This window comes from Labrus bergylta, chromosome 18, assembly GCF_963930695.1.
Source record: "Labrus bergylta chromosome 18, fLabBer1.1, whole genome shotgun sequence".
Lineage (NCBI taxonomy): Eukaryota > Metazoa > Chordata > Actinopteri > Labriformes > Labridae > Labrus > Labrus bergylta.
In genome coordinates this window covers 13447441-13473459 of record NC_089212.1, presented here as the reverse complement: position 1 = coordinate 13473459, position 26019 = coordinate 13447441, and the positions used below count along the sequence as shown (strand labels likewise).

Below are 26019 nucleotides of genomic sequence, written 5' to 3'. Positions count from 1 at the left end.
CACTGCTATGAATGAGGGTTTGAAGTCATTTATTATAAAACCAAAAGGGCCTGTACATTACGCATAGTATAATTGCCATTCTTGTACATAATATAATTAAATAAAACTTAAAAGTAATATTCTTTATATCTTATTGATACAGCTCTAAATAAATATCATAAATAGTTTTAATACTAAGCCAAAGTGGCCCTTCCATGGTTTATATTCACAGAATACAGTCTGCAGAGCAGGTCTGGGGAGGTCAGGCAGCTCTTGGTTCAGGTGCGTGCGAGGAACAGGACTGCGCGTGGCGAGTATTTCAAGAAAGTAAAAAACACTTTCCACCCTTTTAGTTTGCGATGTATTGTCCATACATGTTCTTGTGTACCCCTCCTGCTGTGAAGTGGCAGAAATAGAGATGGATCTCCAGAGTGAAGTTCATAAAGTTCAAGACGATACTTCTTGCCTTCCTGATAGAGAGTCCATGTTGACAGAAGATCCTGCCACACTTCCTCAGTGGGCATCAGAGGAACATGAGCAGAGAGGTCCTTATGAAATGAACAGAGGCCAGGAAAGCTGTCACGCCAAAGGGATGGAGACCGCTCCGTTGGCTCGACTGCGGCTTCTAGTGTTGATGCTGGACTCTGTGAGCTCCTCGCCGTGGTCCTCTGCCTTCTTGTCCGCGATGTTGGCCAGGAACCGCAGTGTGACCGAGTCCCACTCCTCTGGCAGCAGCAGGAGTAGGAATCCCAGGCAGATGATGCAGGTGGCTGCCAGGCGAACCACACTGAAGATGACCTCATGTTTCAAAAGATCTACGGCTACGGCAGGTAAGAGACAGAAAAAGACAAAAGAGGGAGCCAGAGAGCAGGACAGGAAGGTAGTTAAGTAAGAGACAAACAAAAACAAATTGAGATTAATTAGATAAAGTAAGATAAACCACAGGACACTGCAGCTAAGGGGGATGAGTAAAGAAAATACAGCTTATAATCAGCACAGGCGATCCACTTAATCCCCTGTGTCTTTGCGGTCTCAAGCCCAGGGACAAGTTGCGGTAACCCACTGACCTTCATATAGTCCATCATGGTTAAAGAAAAGTACTTGTCTGCAGGCATTTAGTGTCGCCTTGGCAACCTGATCCTCCCTCAGCGAGAGAATGGTTTAGGCACATTGATGATTGGGTTTCCAGAACAAGAGAGCCAGACTTGCTGTGTAATCTATTTGCTACTGTGGCCCGGAGTGCTGACCATCTCAATACAAAACCACAAAATGTGTGGCTCTCTTTTTGTTAACAATCAGTTTATTTCAACATAATAATCGAGACATACTATTCAGTCATTCAGATGCAATACTTCAATCAAATCAAGAAGCCCACCTGCATTTCCTGGCACACTGAGCAGAGTCCCAATAGAGATGAGAATAGGGTATGTTAGCACCACGCCGACATGGACCAAGATGTTGAACACTGTAAAGGACAAGAGAGAGGCTGAACACAAGTACAAATGAACTAGAGCTGGAAAAATGTGTCAAGTAATCTATCAATGAAAACACAGAGTTGTTATAATTTCAAACATTTTATAAATCAATATGTGATTTAGGTCATTTTTCAGTAAAAAGCCCCCAAGTTAGCCAACTTCTCAAAAAGGAGAATTTCCTGATATAAAAGCAACATCAGGAGCATTCTTATGAGGATGGCAAGATCAGTCAGAGAGTTGGTCAGTCCATCACTTTAGTTTAGACCTTTTCTTTTTCATTTTACTTTTTTACTTACATATTTCAGGGTCAAAATCACTAACAGTTACAAAAAGGTTTTAAAGTGCTGTACACCAGCAGACCACTCAGCCAGCAGCCACAAAAGGGAAACCTGCAGAAACCTACTACTTACAGGCAACAGAGCATGATAAAGTTACATCCCCTGTAAGTGCTGGTATTTGACAATGCAAAGGCTCAGAGTAGGAGTGGGACAAAGTATTGATAAAGCAATGTATAGTTGACCTGACTCGTGTGTTGAAATTATCAATTCGCTGGTGCCGAATACAGATATTTGAATAAAAAAAATATGACCCTCTAGGCAGATTTCCTTAGCAATTTGACTCCCTGCATCATTACTGCATCATGACATGTGAGTGTAAAATGAACAGAAGGTAAGTGGCTAAAGAAGAAGATGACAGTGTAATAAAAGGAGAACATTAATCCTGTGCTTAACCTTTTTACATTTTATACTCTTCAGTTAATATGATATTGTGATGTATGTGTGTTGTGGTAGTTGCCCTGGCATATAACTTGTCTTATTAGATTTCTAGTAAGCTTGATTACTTTGGCTTTTGGGGAAAAAAGTAATGTAAACTTAGCCTCTGAATGAAAAATACTTTGTGTGGCACCGGATAGCCTAGCTGTTATGTCCCGCGCCCCACATACAGAAGCTATAATCCAACATCAGCCCTTTGCTGCATGTCATCCCCCCTCTCTCCTCCCAGTATTTCCTGTCACTCTTTAGCTGTCCTAAGCAATACAGGCAAAAATGTAAAAAAAAATACAGGCAAAAAATAAAAACATACTCTGTTCATGGACATAAATCGTCCTTATTTTCTTCAGAGATGTATATGCACTCTTACCCAGCCACAGTCCTGCCAGTCCACACAAGTATCCCCAGGGCAGTGAAGACAGTGAGCCCCAGTGCTCTACCTTGGTGAAATAAAGGATGAGTGGTACACAGGAGATGAAGATGAGGTTGAAGAAGCCCATGGTGGAGAGGAAGTGAGCCACTTCTCCAAGGCTGGCACTGCCCAGGAACATCTTAAACAGCACCTGGATATCAAGGAAATCATTTTATACTCCACCAATTGACTAATTTACAATGCCTTCAGGGACTGTATCCTTGGAAGCATTACCTTGTAGAGAGCTGATGTGGAGGCCGAGCCAACAGCCAATGCCACACCCACAATGGAATCCCCATGGAAACCATCAGCATATGCCATCATTACAATACCTGTGATGGCCATTATGGCTGCCACAATCTGCAATCAAAGCAATTAGTTTCATATATACTCTATAATACTTAAATAGACCTCAAATGTTTTATTGTCAGTGTTGGGGTTTTCATACGGACCCGGACACCCATGAAACGGTCCTTGAGAACGATCCAGGACAAGAGAAAGACGAAGGCCTTGTGGCAGCAGTACAGGGCAGAGACATCAGTGGCGGTCAACTTCTTCAAGGCCAGGAGGTACAGGTAGTTGGTCAGAGTCCACAGGATTGAGAAGGGGGCTGTTCTCTTTACAAAAAGCTTGAGAGTCATCCCATCTTCCCCAAAAAGCTTGCTGCACTCCCTGTAAGCAAGAAGAAACAGAAAAGTATAGAGGAAGTCTGGTCAACTTGTTTTGACTCATGAAACAGTGGCTGTGTTCGAACTTGGCATTGCTATCAATGAGACCATTAAAATCTAGGAATGGAAATGTTGGTTGACTAGTTGCCTGGTTCCTCATAGACAGTCAAGTCATTTAAATCTATAACAGTTGAGTGTAATGAGTCATAAGGCCTCTAGGGGCCAGTTGAGGTGCTGGCAATGCAAACAATGCTTTCTAATCATCTGTCTGCTATAGCTATGCAGTAACAGTATAAGTTACAAGTACGCAAAAGCTTACCATAACAAATGATCAGAAATTTAAATTGGGTAGATATTGTGGTTCCCTTCGGTAAATGATACTTGAAAAAAGTAATAATTTTGTTGGTCATTTACCTGAATTTCTGAATAGGGGTCTGCTTCTCCCGTGTGATGACCACATGTCCGGAGTAGTAGATGGGGAAGAAAAGCATGTTCCAGTTGCTGCTGAACCAAGAGATGAAGAAGGGGCAGGAGAAGGACTGGAAGGTCAACTTAACCACCTGAGTGGTGCCTACCCAAGAGGAGGAGATGCACAGCACCATCAGCAGACCACCCAGCACCTTCAGAGCTGTGTTGGTACATGTTTGAAAGGTTCGACTCTCTTCACTGGTCTCGCTGCCTGGTGTCTCTGCATGAGATTCTGAGCCGTCTTCTCCTGGTGGGAGACAACAGAAAAAACATCAATAATGCATTGAAGGAAATCTTCATGTCAGCTCTACTTCCTGTTCAACAACAAATAAGAAAGCCTTGAATAAAAACAAATACTTAATTAATTTTTTTTTGCTTGTAAGTTTAACTTATTGGCAACCACTGAATGGACAACCAAAACTACAAGCTTATATTTTATTTTCTAAGGCAAATCTACTCCTTACCTTCTTACTGATTTCCATCTGACTTATTACTCAGGTCAGGACAATCACTCATGTTCAACTTGAACTGGGTGGGTCTATAGGCACTGTTGATGAAGCAAACATGCTGTTGATGTTGAGTTGAATCCGCTTGAAACAACTCTATAGTCAGTATTTAACTTAACTTCTGAATGTTAAGTAAAAATACAGGCCATTGGAATTGGATGTTGGAACTAGCTGCAGAAATAGCTGCATACTGCTATATCGTACATTTTGTTTCTCTGATCTGATGCCATGCCAGAGAAACATCTCAATGTACTGGTATCAATATGTAATTAATATAAATAACTCCGATTAACCAATTATTTGTCATCAACTACTGTTTTGTGGTAAAAATGTGAAGTCTCATTTTGCTTAGTGCTCAACGTTTCCTTTGATTTGTGCAAGTTGTCAAATGTTAGGCTGCAAGCATTCTAATGTAAAGTGGTGAGTACGGTAAACATTTTAACATTAGCAAGTTTTGTAAGTCGGTTGGTTAAAAAAAACATTTCTGACTCTACTTTCTTTCCCCCACCCACTGTCAGTAAGGTCATTGCTGTCGCACAACTAAAACCTGCAGCTCAATGCCTAAGGAGGATCAATAGTAACAGTAAATAATGGCATGAATTTCACCTTTTTATTTGTAACTATTTTCACAAAACATTTAGAAATAATAAATATGTAATATTTCATTTTAAATAATGAGACATATTTTCGCACTAGACTCATTTATTTGTGCTTACAAACTATGGTCTCGTGCATGTCATCATTACTTTGAAAAACTAACACTATGTTTAAAAAATGTAATAAGGCTTCTAGATTTCAGTAAAATTGCCCCTAAATATCACATTCGTGTGTTCACTCTGGTCCTCTGGTCCGCCTGAGAGCAGCCAAAAGCTATGCGCCTTATCGTGAATAATGCTTATCCTTCATCAAATCAAAACGAATAAGTCATTAAAAATTCCTCCCCCGTACAATGTATGCCGAGCGAGTAGACATATTTCATCTTTTGAACCAGGCTGTAAACATGTTGATTTCTGCTTCAAATTTTTTTTTTGAATGGGTGTGTATGTGACATCTGGTGCTACTGCAACCAGCCTCAAGCAGACTGGAGGAACTGCAGGATTTTGCACTTCCGCATGCATCGATTTTACTAACATGCTAATCTTAGCTGGTTAGCATGGTAAACAGTTTATCTGATTAACATGAGCTTGTTAGCATAGTCACTTAGCATTATCTCGTCAGCATGGCCACAGTGACTTAGCTACCTTGCTAACTCAAGATGGTGAGCACAGTAAAAATATACCTGTTTAATATCCGCCAGACAGTCAATGTTAGAAGTTTGCATGTACATATAAGCATTTAGCCTTCTTTCCAAGTATTTGTTGTATCCAAACTGCATCTACTTGATATCACAAAGCACATTAATAAGTAGCTTGTGTCTCACTGGCTGGTTTCCAGCACACACGCTTTAGCTGATCAATTGCCCTCAGTACCACCTCTCTACCAAAGTTAGCATTTCCTGCTGTAACGGCAATAATGTCAACATTGTGTTGAGTTAGCATTGCGGCTGTGCATGTCATAAATAGCTTTGTCGCCTCATGATGCAGCAGGTACTGAACACTCGTAGCCAGGTGTGCACAGAAACCTGACTCCCAGAAAGCAAGAGTAAACCTAACCACATGACATTCCACAAGAAAGTCATTTCAACCTTGGCTGCCACTGTTTTCACTGCTGCTACATCCCTTCTTTGAAAATTGTATCTCTGGGATACAATATGGAAATGAGAACCTTATGGGCTAACTGGGAAATTTATGAACAGACAACTATGCTCTAAAATATTAGACACAATAGATAGATAGATAGATAGATAGACTTGTTTTCCATCTAAGGACAGTGGTGCATTGTTGATCTGGCCCTGTGCCTTAAGAGACTGCGGTAGTAAAAGGCTTCTGGACCAGGACTGCACTATGTAATATGTGAAGGGCTGAGTGGGCGAGCATTTCCGGAGAGAGCTCAGATCCGTTCTTTCACTTTCACCAGTGTGATCAATTTACACTAGGGCAGGAATAAAAGATGACATGTGCCGGATGTCTGCTACCTCAGCACATGAAGCTCTGCTCTTTCCACCATGGCTACAGACACTAGAGCCCTGAAAGCAGTTGAACCCATAGTATCTCACCTCTACAGTAGCAGGGCATCTCAGGGGTTCGTACTATTGCATCTGATCTGATAGTCTTTTAATTTCTGTGATGAGACATAAAAGCAAAGGTAGCACAAGTAGAGAAGGCCTAACTGACATCTTAGGATTTCACTAAAAGTACTTTCCTTCATCCAAAGAAAACAGTTACCATGTTTCTGCAGCACAGACCTTTTTATTTTATTTTTTAAATAAAAATATATCTAGCGCTGTGTTAAGCTTATGGAGAGGAAAGATTTCACGTTCTAATATCTAAAGATGTCTGTTTCTCTGCCACCAGGCTTCTCCCACAAAGTGTTTTTATGAAAGTCAATTTTCATGAAGGACACTTCTTTCATCAAGAGAAGAACTCCGCAGTGTTTCCAAATTTACTTTATAATCCCAATGAAAGCATGAGATCATTATTGGCACCCAGTAAGAGTATTAAAGATAAGTGATGTCTGAGAGCGAAATGGTGAATATTAAGTCACATCAGTATTCCCATCAAGTAGCTTTTGCAAGTAGAAGCCCTGCATTTATCATCTCAAACGAGTAAAGGACGGAGGTCAAATCTATTCGCAGTAAAAGTAATCCTTCAGAAAAGTCAGAAATAAAATATCATACAGTACATTGTGTCTCAGGTATAAATGCATTAACACAGGGCAAGTTGCCCTTACTGTATGTAGTATAATAATACAAAGTTCCACATGACCATTTATTTGTACAAAAGCTTAATAGTGTCACTGGGTAACAAGATAAATCTGTGGGGTCGTCAAAAGATAAATGGAAGTTGTGATGGAAAAGACAAACTGTATGGAAACTAACTTGTTTAATTGTGGACTTTTATCTAATAGTTATTGAAAAATATTGTACATATACATCAAATGAGAAGTTCTGAAGAAACATTTCTTTAAAAAATTGTCTCATATTTTTGGGGTAAAATGTTCATAGAGAGAGTAATTATTAACTTCATCAGTCTGATAAATGCAGTGGAGTAAGATGAAAATATTTCCCATGGGAATTAACTAGAAATATAAAGTAGCACCAAATGCAAATAGAAAAAAAAAACATGTAGCCTACTTGGAATGAGTTATTCTCCTCATGACTGCATAAGTGCAACTGGCCTTAAGTCTGTTCACACTTCAGAACAATGATGTCTCTCCTGTAGCACAGAAAAACTATTCAGTGAAAGTGAATAATCTCTAGCATTCAAAAAGAGTCAAACTAACGATACTCTCACAGTTCTATTTTAGTTCAGACTGCACATTTTCCCTTTGAAACTCTCTCAGAAAAACTCTCAATTAAAATATATCAACTTACACTAGGTCCCAGCTGGGAGCAGAACAACAGTAAGAAGTGAAAGCAGATTGTTTAACATCAATACACTTTCTTTTCCACAGGAACGTTCAGGGATTTGTTCTAATTACATTCTGTCACAACAAAGATTTTTAATCAACTTAATGAGCCTGGTGCTTTCTAACTGGAAAACCGAGATCCCAAGTTTCTGCAGGGGAGAGAAGCAGCTTCTCCACCTCCTCAGAGCAGGATGGTTTTGTGTTTCATTGCACCTACAAAAACCTGAAGCTTTTAGTGTTGGGTATGGGATTTTTCCGTCGTTAGGTGAAAGCCACTACAGGCTGATCTGGTGCCAAGGTGCAGTAATATTATAACTCTACTATTCCCCTGTCTCATAAAAGCTGCTTTCGTGGCCAGAATTGTATTCTCATAACAGACAGTATTATTGCTGACTAATAATGCTGCTAAAAAGTTGCAAAGGAAACAATAACCGCGTGAAAAAACACAGACTGTCAGCACAGTCATGCAGTCATGTAAAAAAGATGCTATAGAGTTTGACTTGTTGTAAAACTGCTCAGAGTCCAGGTCTTGAATTACTCTAACTTAATCATTAAGATCCAGCTTTCACAAATCAATAAATTACACAAGGATATTTACTTTACTAAATGTACTCTGTACACAACTACACCCCCCCCCCCCCCCCACACACACACACACAAGATTAAGAATATCTACTTAAAGTATGTGATTTAATGTGAAGCTGAAAGAAGCTCATTTTCAGCTCTCCCCTACAGAGCTCCACTTAATGTATACTGTAGGATTATTTTTAAGTGTTAGCATCATGCCAATTCATTAAAGATATGAGAGTGCTGCATAGGATCATACATTGGCTCATATTCTCTGCGTGACACTCTATGCTACTTGAACCTCTTATTTCGATCTATCCTGTTTTATTCCTTCCTCTGACGTTGCATGCCCGGTGACATTGATGGATGGACGCCTGCTGAACCCAATATAAAGCCCACATTCATGTCTGCATTGTCAGGCAAGCTTTCTACGTGTCAGAGAACTCTAAGTCTCAATCAAAGTGTAGCTTGGTTATGTTGATGCTGATAGTTAGCGGTTGCACTCACAGATTAAAAAGTGGAGGGATTAAGGTGAAGTTTAAGGCCTACAGGTTTATACAACAAACACAGGACTGGAAAAACATTTTTTTTTACATCACTTCTTGGTCCTAAAGTGCTGCCATAAAAATGATGCAGCTACCACAACTGCACTTTCTGCCCACACAACTAGCCTTAAAGAAACTGCTAAAAAATGTATATTTTACAATGTGCAGGAACAAACTGTCAAAAAGTCCTGGTGAAGTAAGCCCAATTAGGTGGCTGTTCTGTGCAGATTTTTCTGAGGTATATTAGATCTTTCTTCTTTTGAAACTTGATTGGAATCATGGGAAATAGTAAGTCAACCTCTATAAAAGCTGGCCCATTAATAGATAAAAGTACCACCTAGTTGGAAGCAGCCAAACTGAGCTAATGCTGCCAATAACTCAGCTTGTTTTAACATTTGAACATCAAACACACACAGTTTTGTATAAATGGCGTCTCTGGTCTCTCTGGTTCTTGTAGTTTACCTTCAGAGATGGGGCAGGTCAGGACCTGGGTGCTGTAGGAGCTGAGAGGAGCTACTCGGGCTGAGTGCTTCTTCATCCTCCACTGGGGGCTACAACACACTGTCCTTCCCTGGGAAGTGTGTATATCAGTGTGTGTGTGTGTGTGTGTGTGTGTGTGTGTGTGAGTGTGTAATAGTGCCCTGGCTGCACGCTCAGCAGCTCCTCCTGCTCGCTCCGTCCATCCTCAGACTCCTGACTCCTCTGCTTCTGCTTCAGGCTCTTGATCGCCCACTCCTCCTCCTCCTCCTACTCCTCCTCCTCTTCTCCGTTTCTGTCAACTCTTCGGTCCTCGTCCCAGCACTCCTATGTCCTGACGCTCTGTTCCTCTTCCCCGTGCTGCTGCTCTAACTGGTGCTCCCTCTGTGTATCTGAATGGTGACACAGCTCAGTGGAGTTATCTGAGTGAAAGTGCTCTGAAGTGGAATCTCTACTGTTGCACTGTCATGCCGTGATCCGGAGCTGCCACTGTCTCCAAGGGAGACTGAGCTTCAAGTGTGTGTGGCATGGTGCAATCTCTCCCATCTCTCTCTATCTATCCTCCGCCTCCTCCTCCTCTCCTCTCTTCTCTGTCTCTCTCGCTTCTCCCCTCCTCTTCTTTTTTGCTCCACAAATCAGCAGCTTTGTTTGGAAGGTAACCAAGCAGCCCAGGCTTATTATGCTGCGTTAGCTTCTCCCCCCCTCCTCTCTCCTCTCCTGTCTACCTGACCGTGCTCCTCTCACTCCATCCATTGCCGTCTCTATCTATCTCCTCTCATCCTCTGGCTTCAAATGACTCTGTCTCTTTTTGGCACGTCTCCTGCTCTTCACTGCTCCTTGAGGGTCGGATTATTTGTAGAGCTCTCTTCAGTAGCTTTCTCCACTGCATCATTTATCAATTGAACTATGAAAAAGACACAACTACCACTAAGACACAACAGCATTACATATGTTTGTCTTCATCTCTAAAAAATTGCAATGAAGGAGTACTTTTTAACTTCTGTTTGAATTGTACTGTAGCATCCTTTTAACTCTTATGTTAACAACTTTAAATCAAGAATGCCCCCCATTGATCTTATCACAAACAAGCTGGTATGAAGAACAAGTGAACAAGAATGCAATTTGTTTTAGTCATTCCTGCCAGTCTGATGTTATGATGCTGTCTCTTGAGACGCATGTTTCCTGACACATTAAATACTGTCTTGAAGTAATATTGAGATATTTCCTGTATGAAAGTTTACAGCATCACTGCCACATTCCAGAGCTGACCAGGCCTCTATTTATCTCACCAAGTCCTTCTGATGGGTTGGAGTAAGAATAGTGCTAAAGCTACATTCAGCTTTGACTGCTAGACTTTAAACTAGACAGAGGTAGTTCAACCTATTTGTTTAGATAAACATGAAAACATTAACTTATTTTTAATGTTGATTTTAGGGAGATATGGCTCCCATCATCCAGCTTCAAGAAAATATGTCCTGCAGGAGACTAATCGATCCGATGGGCTAAGGTAGGCATCCATCCTTTCTTTGTTGTCAGAAACAATGTGGACCAGGAAATAGCTTGTATATACGCAGGCTTACTAATGAACTCCCCAAGTCGTACCAACAACGATTTCTCCAGTACGAGCCAATAACATTTTAGAGGAAAAAGGCTTTGCTTGTAAAGAATCTGAGCAGCAAGATGGATTCTTCAGGGTGAACAAATCCCCTCTTAATAAACACACACACAAATATTAATTCAGTCAAAAAGGCCCAAAATATCACGTACGCTTGTAACAACTTGTAGCAAACAGCATGTGAATGAGCATAAAAGTGAAAAGAGTTCACTTTAAAACCATATGAAATGACAGCTCATTGCTACTTAGCTGATGGACAGACACCACTGTAGAACATGGATGACAAAGCCAATCAGCTAATTCAGATGCAATGCTGCTCTGTCTGCACAAACGCAATGATTCATTACTTTAACCCCTCATGCTTACTCTGAGCACTTTTTTTTACCCATGCTGCTTCTCTTTAACATCATTATTGCAAACATTTCTGAGCAGGGTGTTTATAGTCAACAGAGTGTTTTTACATTAAATATTTACACAATAATGATACCCCTTTAATAAAGATTTCATATACTTTTTCTGTCACTGCTGCACAGCCGAGGGGAAACCCTCTCATCAGCATCCAGTGTGGACGTGAGGAGGGTCAGCTCGGGCCATTTGATTCAGGAGTTTCCATCTCCGGCTATCCTATCCCAAGCTGTGGTTTATCAGGGATTTAATGGAATAAAATATGACTCTGGCGTTTACATCAACAACAGATCGGTGTATCAAAGTGTATGTAGTCAGATGCATGAGGCCTTGCAGCCAGTAATATAATCTTAATATAACCTGTGCTTTGCTATGCTCACTCACTGTTATAATCAATACGAGCCAAGAATGGAACAAAACAAGCGCCACGGCTCCAGAAAAACAAAACAAAAAGTAAACATACAATATGATTCAACATTTTTACAGTAGAGTTCTATATCATCTGAAATTGGTGCTCTTTTGCAGCCCTGTTTTTTCAGGATCTCTTTCATTAAATCAGTCTCACTCTGAGCCCCTCTCTCACTGTCTGTCTGTACTCTCCAGTGCTTATCAGCCAAGGTTCTGGCATGCCTACAGAAAGAATAGCAGATCAGAGCTCTTCTCTGTGCATTCTTCAGCCTGAGAGAGTCAGCACACTGACTGTTTGTTGCAATGAAAAAGTGGAGGGCCACGTTCCAGTAACACCGCGGTATTACGTGTTTATTTAAAAGCAGAATTCAATATTCAGGAGACGCTTTGAAAAGGAAACACGGTTATGGTTTTTTAAAGGACAATGCTGCTGTCTGAGCACACTTATTTCCCATGATCCCTCAGTGGGACAGAATAAGTGCAGCACTAATGTGAATGCATTAAGTGATGTCTGAAGACTGAGGCTTGATTAAAATGTTTGTGCATTAGGAGTGTGACGCAAGCATGTCTGAAACCAATGTGTGGTCAGGTGTAATTAGAGGATGAGCTGGGTGGGGGGGTATGAATCCCCCTGAGGCGAGGAGGGTTAAACTTAAAAATAGCTCTGCTGAGTGGAGCCAACAGCCAGACAGGGAGGGGAGAGAGAAACAGTCTTGTCAGCAGAGCGCGGGATGCTAATCGCTATCAGATTAAGAGGAAAAACCTGGAGGGCTGCAGGATCGCAAAGTTCAATTTTGAAAATTAGTCTTTGGATTAAAAGCAATTGATCCTTTTTCTATTGTATCTTTTTCTGTTTTAAGTCTTTATTGACATTAGCTAAACAAATCACAAAAACAATGCTGTCCAATAAATCCACTTACTTTTTATGTCCTGCATATTTACAGTTTGAAAATAAAGTATTTATAATTTATTTTTTTTGAGAGTTTTGCAGCCGATCAGCCTCATATCCAACATCCAAACTAGTACACATCACTTTATAAAACTAAAATTCAACAGCCCCACAAAAAAAATGAATTTAAAAACATGTATATGTCAGACATGATCAAATGCAAGTATTTGATTACCTCTCACTTTCACTACCAATAATACTGTAAATATAAACCCTATTACTACTTCACTACCTGTCTTATCTTATCTAAAAAAAAAGCCCAAAAATGTACCATCTTATTAAATCAGTGGCTCTCTAAAAAAGTCACATAAAAAACACAAACTCACGACTTTCTATTAAAAACAGGAACTGAGTGCATAAACTGTAACACAATAGTACTATTACAACCCACATCAAAGCACCAAATAGTGCAACATCCTCTCTGTTCACCTCCATAGCAACAGAGGGTCTCTGATATACTGACGCACTCAGCTGATTCAGGCTCTTTGTCATTTAGATGAACCCAAGCTCCTCAGTTTTCTGGTGCAGGCGCCTTTGTCCTTGCTCCCTCTCTGTTACTCATCACATCTCAAAGAGGACGAGGAGCAAACATGGAGAACGAGAGATGACAGGAAGAGGCAGAGGGAGAAAACTGCAGCTAGTTTAAGCTCCAGTAGTGATTGGATGGACCATGAATCAACTTCTGGATGACAGAAGTGTTTCCAGCTCATCAACTTAACTCAATTTAGTTAGAAGACCAGGAGATGATGACACCTAGTGGTGATGGATTGAATTACAGGTGCATAGATAGTGACCTAAGGAGGCATGGGTGATATGAATAAATGAATAAATGAATGAAGATATTCCCTCAAACCATTTGGTATGTTGTTATTCATATGGTTTTAATTTGATGGGGAGAGGTTTTAATGAATTTACTGCCACCTGTCGAAGTGAATAGAGTTGTTGTCTATGTGGCTCTAAAAACAACCAAAACATGCTTTACAAAAAAACACCACAAAACTTCTAAACATATCCTGAAATTTGTGCATGTGTAAAAGTAAACAGAGTATTTTACCAGGATTTTTTTTTCTGCCAGCCTCCAAGTACAATCTGTCTAGAAATGTCCTCGAGTGAATATGTGAAAACAGCTAATGATGGATTATTCTGTGTATCACTGTAGACAGTTTTCATAGGGGCCTTCATCCTCCATATATAACATATTCTTGATGAAAACTCCTCACAGTGACATGTGTTGATTTTCCTCAGTGTCGCAGATGTAATTAGAAAGAACATGGCTGGATCAGCTTGCTGGGGCCCCAAGGCAAAAACGCAAGTAATCAGTGCCATATATTTCCATATTTCCTTATAGGAGTCACAGAACTGCTGACCTGCATGAACACATGGCACGGAGCTTTCAAACTTTGTAGTACTGTCCGTTAAGTAATTTAATATTCTTGCAGGCTACAGCAAGTTTCACTAAGCTGTGTTTGCGTATGTTTATGCTCTCATCTCCAAATCATCACTGATTAAAAACATGGCACACAGCGGAATTCTTTACTATAGAGGTAAATTGTTCCTCCGTAACTGGAATATAACCTGGCCCTACATATGTTCCTTTTTGGTAATGTGATCAAACACGTTTATGAGTAAATGCGTCGACTGTGAGCAAAACATGAAGTGAAATAATGTCATTAATGAAAATAGATTTTGAAACTGGGCTCCTCTATAACACATGAGGAAATCATTCAGGATCAACCTAACGTAGTAACTGTTCATTAGGAGTTAAAATATAAAAAAAACAACTAACCTTGAGTTAACCTGGGAGGCTTTTGGGACCCTTAGAGTCTCCTAAGTGTCAGGTGAACAAGTAGCTGCCGCTGCTCCAAGCACATCTCAGTAGCTTTGTAAATCAATATAAATATTTTTCAGTAATTTTATGACATAACTTTTTAACCTTACCTTGAAAACATAGCAGGTGAAACATTTGTTTAATTCAAAAACCTTTCATACATTTTATTCTATTTTTAACAATAAAAATCTTGTTTTTTGTAGACACACAGGTTGTGGTTTAAATTTGTATTTATTGTCTTCAAGGTGTTTTAAACATGGAGGTAGTAGTCTACATCATGAATATTTAAATGTCAGGCCATGACTGGAGGATGTGCTGTTGGGTTGATGTGTGGGTTGACAGGCCACAAGAGGGCAGTGCTAGGTTGCTGATAAGACTTTTGGACAGAATCAACACGATGAGAAGGCCATTCAAATCCTTTCACAAATTGTGCCTTTCTGCGATGTCATACTTAAAAAAGGACAACAGAAGACTTTTTAAGTGAAACAACATCTCAACTGTGAAATGACCTGCAGGAGCCAGCCAAAAAGATTTAGCCCTCTGACAGTCAGCGTGTTAACATTTCACCCACAGTGGCATGAGTACAGGTCAGCAGTTCTTTCACTGCTTTAGAGAAATATTGCACCCATTACTGGCGGGCTGGTTTTGCTCATTCCCAGAAGCATGTGAGCCTCGCAGCACTTCAGTAGTCATTCAGGCAAAGCTCATATCCCATTCGACACGAGGCGGGTTATAAATAGCTCTGAGTGTGCAGGAACGGGACGCTCCAAAATAAGTGCGTGCCCATACAGAATGTTTGAGGGGGGAAAGTGAATTTAAACTGCTGTTAACAGTGCACAGAAATGGTTTTAAAAATCACAAAGTGAATAACCAATCACTGCAAGCATGAAAGAATTTAGAGGCATGTCTTTTTTCTTCGGATATCCCCACAGACTGAAGTGCACAAAAATAAATCCCATCGTGATAAATGACGGCTTTTGCATGCCTTTCCTTCATAATTTCTCTCTGGATGCCAGTGTGTGTTCGCTGTTGTCTTGCTGTGATGCCGGCGGTAAAAAAACAAAAACAAAACACAGGAGCATTGCTGAGTGGGACTGTCACTTCTCCTTCAGCGTACCTTTTTAGCCAGCGGGGAAAGTGCCAGTGCTACAGACCTGCCTATTTCTAAATTATACAAGGTGCACAGCAAATTATTGTAATGGTTTTCTGGGAGATGCTGAGGAGGTATATACTGCACTCACCATTGTTATTTGTTCCACCAGGAGTCAGAAGGCTGCTGTTGGAAAATGTGTTACTTATCCTGTTTTAAAGTGGATTCCTTTCAGCGTTTTATCTGACATTACAAACATTACGATAACATGCAGGTTTGATTATTTACATTAAAAAAAAGTTAAAAACTAAGTGGCAACAGAGGTGGGTACAGTAAAGCAACATTTTTACTGCATTAACCGTTAATCTGTTAACCAAGACATTAACTCACAGCAGTTAATAATTTAATTAAGTTATTAGTTAACTGAAGATAACACTAACTTTTACCAGTGTTACAGTTTAATGAATGACGGTGTCAACTGGCGACTTTCAGCTGAATGCGTCAGTGTTTATAGTTAAAGACTTAAAGATTGTATATGATTGGTAGTGAAATGACAGGCAGGAAAGGAGCCGCAAGTTGAACTTGAACCCAAGCCTCCCACTTGAAGGAATATAGCCTCGGTACACAGGACGTGACACCAACCACTAGGCCAGTGACTCCCAAACTTTTTCTGCTGGGCCCTGCCGATAAAAAATATTTTCAAGCACCCCCAACCCTGCGTCAGTCAGGCCCTTTGCTAACAAATTCCTATATTTTTAGAATACATCTCACATGGTCTGCAAAAAGTAAAGAATAAAAACTTCAGTCCGACAACAAGAAGCTTCTTTTACAGAGGAAGCAACTAAAAATGACACTGCAACATGAAACCTCCACATTTCTAAGAGTCATAGTTCTAAACAGATTTATTTTAAATTGGCTTTCTAAAGATGTATAACTCCCAAAAATAATAACATGAAGAAGATTTATACTTCCAGCCCTGCAATCATTTCAATGACTAGTGTGGGCTTGTTTTGTGCCACAGATCTTCTCAAGTTTGGGTTGTAGCAGACTGCCAATTTTAGATCAGTGTCTAGCTTTGATCTGGATTTTGTGTTGATAGAGGCAACTGCAGAAAAACCTCTCACACACAGGCTGGATGAGGCAAAAGGAATGAGTGTGGCTCTCTTCCTCTTTACAGGGGTAGCCGAGGACAAGTTTCAGTAGTTGTGAAATCTAGATACATTATTAGCCCTATGTTTACCATAAAGTCATCTCACACATTTTGCCTTGCCTTGCTGGCAGTACAAAACGCTGTGTATTGTTTTTATTTAGCCTTGTAGCACCCCCTCTGTCATACCCTCGGGGCCCCCTCTAGAGGCCATGTGCCCCATTTTGGGAATCGCTACACTATGACCATCAGCACCCCACATGGTAACTTTTTAAACCGTAACACCCGTATTATCAAAAAACCACAACAAACACATCAGCTTTTTGTAATGGCAATAGATTAGAGTTCTTAAGAGGTGACTTGATGATGACTTACACAAAATTACAAAATTACACGTCTGTTTTGAAAATATACAAATAACAGAAACTTTAGTTGAGATATCACTACTGTCTTCACTCTTGTGATGCTTCTGAAGTACCTTCAAGCAATATTTCACAAGAAAAGTGCCAAGCGGCAGAGAGGGATATTTTGCCCATTATTCAATAAGCTATTTAAAGTACAGGAGGCGGTATGCTCCTGTTCAGAATATCTACACATCTTACCATTAAGAGCGCGATTTGGACATTCACGGAAACTGTATTTACAGGAAGTTAAAGGTTTCAATAATATTTTGGTTTTTTTTATTATTATGTGCCCAGCTCTGAGTAGCAACATATCCATTTTCTTATCAATCTTGCTTTAAGAATTAAAAAGTTTATTCAAGTAAAAAGAACCAATTAAAAAAATGCAATATTGCAATGGGACAAAGGTACAAGTAGCTATAGTTACAATTCAAATAAGTTGGTTTTAACGTAAGTCCCACCTTTGACAAAGCTGGAAACCAATCATAGTTGAGGATTATGGAGTTGCCTATACTTGATTTCAGGGGTGCCATGCTAACCTCTGCAACCCCCTGTGCACACGCCCCTATGCTTCACATTTAGTTCAAGCTTTTAGTTACTTTTTAATTATCAAGTACCTCTGCAGCACTCTCACATATTTACTGATATGTAAAGGGTGCAGACTGATACTATAGCTAGAGTCAAGTAATAAAAACATACCAGTATCAAAAATGGAATTGCAATGAAGTTAAAAAAACATTTGAATTAAACACAGTTTGAGAAGTAATGATTGAAATATGAGGGGTGTGGTAATAGAAAAAATACATTTATCTTCTTGTTTTCATATATAATCACAGCACTTTAAATCATATCTATTCTGTATGCTTTACAGCCAAGACCCTGTCACCAAATGTAGTCCAAAATCCCCCTCTGAGCTATCTTCCAATACAACACAGATGGCAAGTGGCAATAATAAGCTGGCATCAAAATCTTGCTAAATATATCATTACCCCATAGGCTTGGCATGATGAGTTTACTGTTCTATTAATGTGCTGTTTTGTCTTACCCTTTATGGAAAATCAACAGATTGAGGGGCGCGTGATACTCCCTCAAAGTAAACAGTGTAAAGAAAACAGGGTGAAGAAAACAATGAATGAATAAAGTGTTTTAAATGAAGTGACTTTTCTCATTCTCATTTCAAAGAAGTATGAAGCATGAAGGATTTGGTGAGCATACAAGCAGCTCAGTCACACTCCCTCACAGTGACAGCACCAGCACCAGCATGTTTAATAGCTGTGCAAGCAAGAAATATGGAGACAAGTACGCTGCCCTGAGGAATACCTTCTGTTGACTCTGACATGCAATAATCAGTTGATGGATAGAAGGAGAAACAAATGACTACAGATGGCATATTTCATCAGAGAAATGGGAAATGACTCTTGAATCAAATAATCCCTCCAGTTGCTGAAACTCTGGTATAAAGGCTTGCTATGGATGTTATTACAATCCGCACCTGCTCCTTCCACCTGAAATTACATCACAGATGACACCCCATCTTTCATTTCCCTCTGTTTCACTGTACAGAAAGCTATGAAAAGGGACAGACAAAGGCTTGTATCCTGGGAACTAGCTGCAAATTACAATACTGTTTATCCGTTGTGTCTCATATTGCATTCAAAGTTTGTTTCATCTGACCAACAGTACAAAACAAAAATATATTTAGTTTACTATAATGAATAGTAAGAAAAACAGCAAATCATTACATATACGAAAAACCCAAATCAATGTTTTTTTTCGCCATTTTAGTTCCACAATGATTAATTGATTATCAGAAAAGGTGAAGTCGTCTTTTTGATGATCAACCAATGGATTAATCTACTAAATGCCACAGCCCTATCTGGAACAATATTAAATAAAGAGATCTGTTATAAATACCATCTACAGGGTTTGATGTACACTCTGTCTTTTTCTCTTCTTCATCCGTCATCGACTTCTTCAGTCTCTTAGCCTCAGCTTTTCTTTCAAACTTTACTGAGATGGACTGCAGTGTAACTTACTTATATTGTAAAGCCATGTGCATTCCTCATGGGAGAACTCCAGTACACTGCAAAACTTACAAAGTGCTAAAAGCAATCTGCGGACATGGGATAGACACCACTGTCCTCCTAGACACGATTGTACAACTAGATTAACTTTGCCATTAATTTGAAAATAGCTGTTATCTAGCTTGAGCTTCATATCGGACTTAATAAGTTTTGCCTTTGTACCCAGGGCTCTGTCTGACAGGTAAATGCTGTGTGGAAAGCTTTGCTTAATTACATAAAATTAGTTGTCCTTTTTCCACTTTAAATTAAGACTGCTTGTGTATTGGGAAAATGACGATGATGCAATCCATTTTCATTTTATTTTTTATTGTTTATTTCTACAGGAGCAGGGCACAATTAAATATAATTGCACCAGAGTTATTTAACAGCGAATTTGCATTTGCTGTCCCCGGGCAGGTAGACAAAGAATAACATAACAAGTACATTATCTAAAACACCAGAAAACGTAAAAGTCCATTCTTGTGAACATAACATTTTATAAGGCATCACATATATAAGAAGTCATAAATATGAACATACACTACATAAAACAGGCCCATAAAGACATGTCCTTCAGTATAAAAAGTAGATCCGCATGATAAACAGTATATGCGAGGCAATCATTGGTGACTACAATTTTGTGCTGATTTTGGCCAGAATTTAAGCTTGGATTTAAATACTGCAAAGCTTTCCGGGTCTCTAATGTTTGTTCCACTTTCGCAAAGCTGTAATTGAAAAAAGGCAGATTGACCTAATGTCATCCTTCTGACCTGTGGAACCCTGGCCTTACTGAGCAGACCTAACTTACATTTGAAGTATTAGCAGTTTGCCACTGTAAACAACCCCCAGACGTGTAGACTATTTCACTGCCCTTTTGTTAAAGACAAACCAAAATGGGTTTTAAGCATACATTTACACATCATGAAAACACCTATTTTGCAGTCTGTACCAGTGCCAGAAATCCTGTATTTATCACATATGGTAACATGGCTGTTGTTTCATAAGTTTACTTCTTCAGTCTGTTTTTCATTGAATGAAGTGTCCCTTGTCAATCTAGTTTGCTATCAACTGAATCTTGACACATAGATATATTCTCAAGTGAAAATCATGGAATTGCATTCATGGTTAATCTTCTGCAGCTGACACCTCTGATAAACAGGAGGCCCTTAATGAGAGACAGACTCATTTCCTTTTCCTCAGCTTCAATCTAAAAAAACACATTGAGGTGCTCTCAGTTCATCCAAACTGAGTATGTGTATGTGTGAATCTGCATACACACATTTCCTCTGAGACTTTAAACAAGTTTGTCACAGTAATGCATAATGTCAGAGTAGAAGGGCTGAGTAGTAGGTTTTTAGAGGAACGTCATAACATTTGACGTCATGAATTTGAAGTTGAGCTTTTACGTAAGCGCCAAAGGGAAATGCATGGGAGCTTATGTGACAAGTTTGACTCATTTGGGTTGAAGTGCATCAGGGTGTGAAAGACAAGAGACTCTCAGATGAATATAACCAATTACTAGTCATGGTATTTATTAATAAATAGTACCCGTTCTTTCCTACCTTTAATAAATAACCTTTAACTTCTGTTATGCAATGAAGCTTTTGAAATCCTGCTCTACACACCTTGCTTCATTACGATTCAGCAGTTTGTAAGAAACACACTAATTGGCAGCGTGCAGAGCATTACAATGGTTGTCCCTTTTTTCAGCTGTTGTTATCCGACTTGCAATACTTGTACAGAACTGATGTGGAGGGCCAGGTTTTGAAGACCAACCCCTGAAACCAGATGCATTATCAGCTCTCTTCTCCAATCCCAGCCACTGTCTCTGTGTCAGCAAAACTCTATATTGCTCTACAAATCAAAGCGCGATGACAAATGAAAGTGATCGCAGAGCTATTGACGAACTGCAGCTATATTCTGGAGATAGCAGGCAATATTTACATGCATCACAGAGAGAGCTGCTGTGTTTGCAATTTGCGGGAAATTGATTGTTGTAATTATTTGTTTGGAATTCAATATGAGGCGGCCATGCATGTAAGTGATAGAGTTCACCAACATGGACATGAGGCGACAGTTTACGTTACTTTGTAAATGACACTTTGCTTTGTAAATAAACAGCCTGGAAGTGTTAGATTTGCTCTCTCTCTCTCTCTCTCTCTCTCTCTCTCTCTCTCTCATGTTGTGTCCCACAGCTGGAAGGGCCAACTTAACATAGCCTCCAACCCATATAAACAGTGACTGACATTAGGCAATTTCAAAATAACACCATTTCAAACCCAGTTAGCTGAGTTTCGATTAGCAGATTTGGCAACAGCCTGATTAAAATGTAAACTAATTTGCAAAGACTGATGATGCGTGTATTATCTGTCTCCACACACCACTTAAATTACATGTTTGACGTGCGTGTGCGTGTGTGTGTGTGTGCGTGTGTGCGTGTGTGTGTGTGTGTGTGTGTGTGTGTGTGTGCGGCCTATCAGAGTAAAATCTATTTTTACAATTTTTTTCCCATCAAAATAATCTCGTATATGGGTTGTCTCTTTAATTGACGCGTCACACCTGCTTGAAAGTCGAACATGTGTGGCATCCACTCATGATCCATCAGTACACTTGTAGTTTTCACTCACTTCTGTGACTTGAATATCCCGGGTTGTAGCCATAGTAGCCGGTGATCCTCAGGATCCGGTCCTCGATGTCGTGCACCCCGTTGGCCGTCACTTTGGGGCTGCTGCCCATGAGGACCGCGCAGCTGCCCCCGGTCGGCGTCGCGTTGCCCGGCAAGTGCGTACTCTTCACGGGCTCCATCCTGTCGCAGGGCTGGTCTCCACTCTCCTGTACACTTTCGGTGCTTGTCATTGCGGGTCCGAGCGGACAGAGATGAGAAGAGAGCGGGAATGAGCCCTGATCAACATACGAGAGACCCCAGGGGGCGGCAGCAACAATTAGCAACAAGAGGAGGAAGATGAGGAGGAAGAGAAGGACAGCCACATTCACATTCCTTCAGTGATGCTCCTGGACGCAGAGCAAGGTTATCAAACTCTCGGAGGCTGCCACACATCAAACACTAGGGGGCGTGTCACTACTATCGCATGCATTGAATTCAATTAGATCAAGGAAGAGAACTTGGCTGCAATCAGCAGTGTGGAGCAGAGGAGCCAACATTCATTACAGCCAGCATAACAACAAGTTCCCCAATAAACAAACACTATTATGGCATTTAAATCAACTCAGACATCTCTAAATGAGCAGTAAGATATATCTTTAGCTAAATAGTTTTGTGTTGTTGTATTAATCTTCATAGTTTTAAAACCATGATGTTCCTGTTAGATTGCAACATTATATTCTAACAAGTGTGACCTTTTGATTATGAAGTGGCCTTTTTTAAACTATTTTTGCTGTAAAATGTTGAGAAGACTTTAATTTGTGTTTTTTTTTCCATCTCAAAATCAATCACAGAACGGTAACAAAAAGATCACAAAGAAACTATTTTCGGGCTCATTTCACAGCTTTTTATGTCTGCTGCATTTGTTGAATCACACTTCTCTTTCTTGACCCCACCGTCTGTTTCTATTGGTTTTCACAAACAGTATGCAGTATGCTCTATATATAAACAAATGTGGCTTCTCACACACTAGATCACTGCTTTGAATCCTCTTTACACTTTAATGTATGACCGCAAGTGTTGTGTTTATTTTTGGCATTTCCTGTAAGTGTAATATAAAGGCTTAAAGATGCTGAAGTTTGTGCACATTATAATACGCCTTAGCAAATAAAGTTTTTGTTATCATTTTCCAGCACTTATGAATATGATTCTGAAGTAAACCCCAGAACAATCTCTTTTCCTCTCTCCTCTCTTTTCCTCTGCCACAGGTTCTCAGTCTGCCTCCTGGAAACCTCACTTGACTGGATCCCCCAGCTTGAAGTGGCTGCAAAAAGTAAAAAAAAAATCTGAAAAACTGGGTTTCAAATCCAATAACACAAGAAGCAGTATTTCAGTGTCTCTCCGATACGCCTCTTTCCAAGTCCTCCACTCTGCGTGTGAAATCGATTTCCTGTGTGTGGAGAATTTGCGCCCCTGTTGGCATTGTTGTGCAGACACATGCCGGGGTTTATGATGCCCTTGGACGCCAGAAGTGCTTCCTCCCCCTCTCTTACTTACTGAACCAATCTCCACCTCATGTTCTTTTGTTTCAGTTTGTTTGTGCTCCAAAGCACTTATCTCACACATTCAGTTCAGGGACAGCTTTGTGGCTACAACAATGAAATGCCAGTGCCCAGAAAGTTTCTCCATGGCTCTTGAGAAATGCTAATTTATTATTGGACACTTTCTTACAAGTCTGTGCAGCTCCAGTCCAAAAAAGTTTCCTTCTGTCGCCTACTTCTGCTGCGGTACTCTTCTGGATAGTTTATGCAACACGATACATATACATCTGTATTGGAAGATTATGCATTGACTGCTTTCCTTCAGGTACTCGTTTTAGTTATTATTTTCTACAGGCTGATAATGCATTAAAGAAGAATTCATGGAACTCAAAGAGAAAATTACTCTCTGACAGCTGCATTTGAAATCTTCTCATAACTCACATAATAAAAACAGTTAATGCATGAGCTGTGACAATGCAAGTAGCTTTTCTTATCTGAAATGCACATATACTATACCGTGAGGCCTGATGCTGCCATTTTCTGATATCTTAAAAGATGTACAGTTTGTGTAACTTCTTTTATATTTTTTTTGTTGACTCCCACTATGAGACGACATGATAAGCAGTTAGAGCTTGGCGTGACATGAATCCTGGGCACAACAAACATTGTCTTGCCTTCATCTGATCTAATTTATTTGATTTCATGAGAATAAATCAAAGGATCTTAGCCTTGAAGCCCCTATGACGAACTCTCACGTTGTTTCGATTTTGGCGCCCCCTGTGGACGAAACAACACATTTCACTACTTGCGGATCTTTCCCTGTACATGTGTTAGTGGTGTTTTCTGACAGAAGATTTCATCCTGCTTTCTTTAACCAGTCAAATGTATCACTCGTCATGAATATTTGCTGTGTGAAATCTAAAGGGAAAAAAGAGGCTGTGTCCTCAGCGTGCTGTACGTTGTCTTGTTTGACACCTACAACTTGGCAGTATTAACAGGCACTCGAAGTTTCATCATTGAAATGGTCAACCCTTTATTTGCACATATGGTGTTACAGGAAATTTTTGTTTATTCTGTGTATCTTGAATAATTAGTGTTCAAAAGTGCATCTTCTATCTTTAGATTCTTCTTCTGATTTTGATGCTGAGAGTTAAGTGTTTTTTTGGAGATTAATCAAATGCTACTTTGACCATTCACCTCGCTCTAATAGCTCATTGACTCTTCTCTGCCGTTCTTATGTTGTGGCATAGGCATCCAACTCCAAAATATAATCCTTTGCCTAAGTGGAATAAAAGGACAACCGAGGAGACAATATGTCCCATGTGACTTCATCCTAGTCCAACCCCATCAGCGCAGAAGCACCCCCACAGAGGCTCAGCAAGTCACCTTAGAGATCAGTGACCGACTCCCCAGCCACCTGCTGTATAAATATTCAATGTGCACTAAAGATAACCTGGCTCGTGCAGCTAGGAGAGAGAGAGAGAGAGAGAGAAAGAGAAAGAGAGAGGGCTATTTGGCAGAAGACAGGATTTGTCATTTGAATATAGCAAGCTTGACTGTGGCTGCATGGCATGTTGGCCTGCAAAGGTCATGTTTGAAAGCGTGGTAAATATTTGATAACTTTGATCACTAAGTCTCTGTGTTGAAGAATGGGTTCAATCAGGAAAAGGAATTTGAAAAATAAATAATAATGGAGCAAAATTACAGGATTAATAAACAAATTCTTAAGCAAAAAGGTTGTGTGATCATGCCAAAAAGAAATGTGATAAATCTCTGTCTGCCTGTCTTTTGCAACAACAGCAAACTTGATTTTACTTCACTATTTATCCATAGTGACTGTGTAAGATAAAATGTCATAATCTCCTTCCTCACATGACCTTTCTTTGTTGTCTTCATGCAAAGAAAAAACATACCGAGTACACCCCACCAGGCAGCCTATAGGATTTCCTCTTTGTCTCTCTTGAAGAACAAAAGTTGATTTGCCCGAAGGAGGCAATTGGCAAACATGCTCGCTTTCCCTCTTTTCCTGATGGATGCCAGGTGGCATATAAATAAAACATACCATGGCCAGACTGCATTTTTAAAAATAGACGACCTACAGAGCATAGTCTGTGTCACGCCAATTCACTCCCTGTCATGTTTCATTCCTCTTTATACATGATTTAAATACGTTACATTATTTTAATCGTTTATGTTCAGTAAACACTCCAAACTCTTGTACACAGAAGTGCTGAGGTTACCACTGTCACATGTACCGTATATCCAACCCAGTAGGCAATTAGCCAGAATATCCTACCTACTAGGAGGTGTTTGTGCACATGCAATTTTCATAAGCAAAAGTCCAGGTATCCATTTTTCTGAAGGTCAGCATCTCCACATGTTGCCAAGCACTGTACAGTAGAAACACACGTTTTATTGCTCGCCTGACGAAGGACGCTGTAAAAACTGTCTTCAACACGTGGCTTGTGCATGAGAAGGCACTTAGCCTTTGCCCTTATACTGTAAAGTAGAAGGAAAATCAATATACTAATCCAAATGCCTGTGACGTTTAAAGCAAGGGCTGCCATCATCATTAGTAGAAGAGACATGTTTAAAA

General features: G+C 40.0%; 1 protein-coding gene across 2 annotated transcripts; it reads right to left on the bottom strand.

Annotated features, from left to right (window-relative positions):
• Positions 1 to 12: 12 nt before the first annotated feature.
• slc35f4 (solute carrier family 35 member F4) lies at positions 13 to 22342 on the bottom strand. 2 transcript variants are annotated; one of them, XM_020629980.3, is made up of 7 exons: positions 21908 to 22342; positions 3719 to 4019; positions 3089 to 3308; positions 2871 to 2996; positions 2595 to 2787; positions 1355 to 1444; positions 13 to 800 (listed from the first exon to the last, which is right to left on the bottom strand). In XM_020629980.3, exons 1-7 carry the CDS (start codon positions 22134 to 22136, stop codon positions 559 to 561), a joined length of 1401 nt encoding a protein of 466 aa, XP_020485636.2. In that variant the 5' UTR covers positions 22137 to 22342; the 3' UTR covers positions 13 to 558. The 2 variants fall into 2 exon arrangements, with proteins under 2 accessions (XP_020485636.2, XP_020485637.1); XM_020629981.3 differs by lacking the exon at positions 21908 to 22342 and adding an exon at positions 9360 to 9945.
• Between the last annotated feature and the right edge of the window lie 3677 nt (positions 22343 to 26019).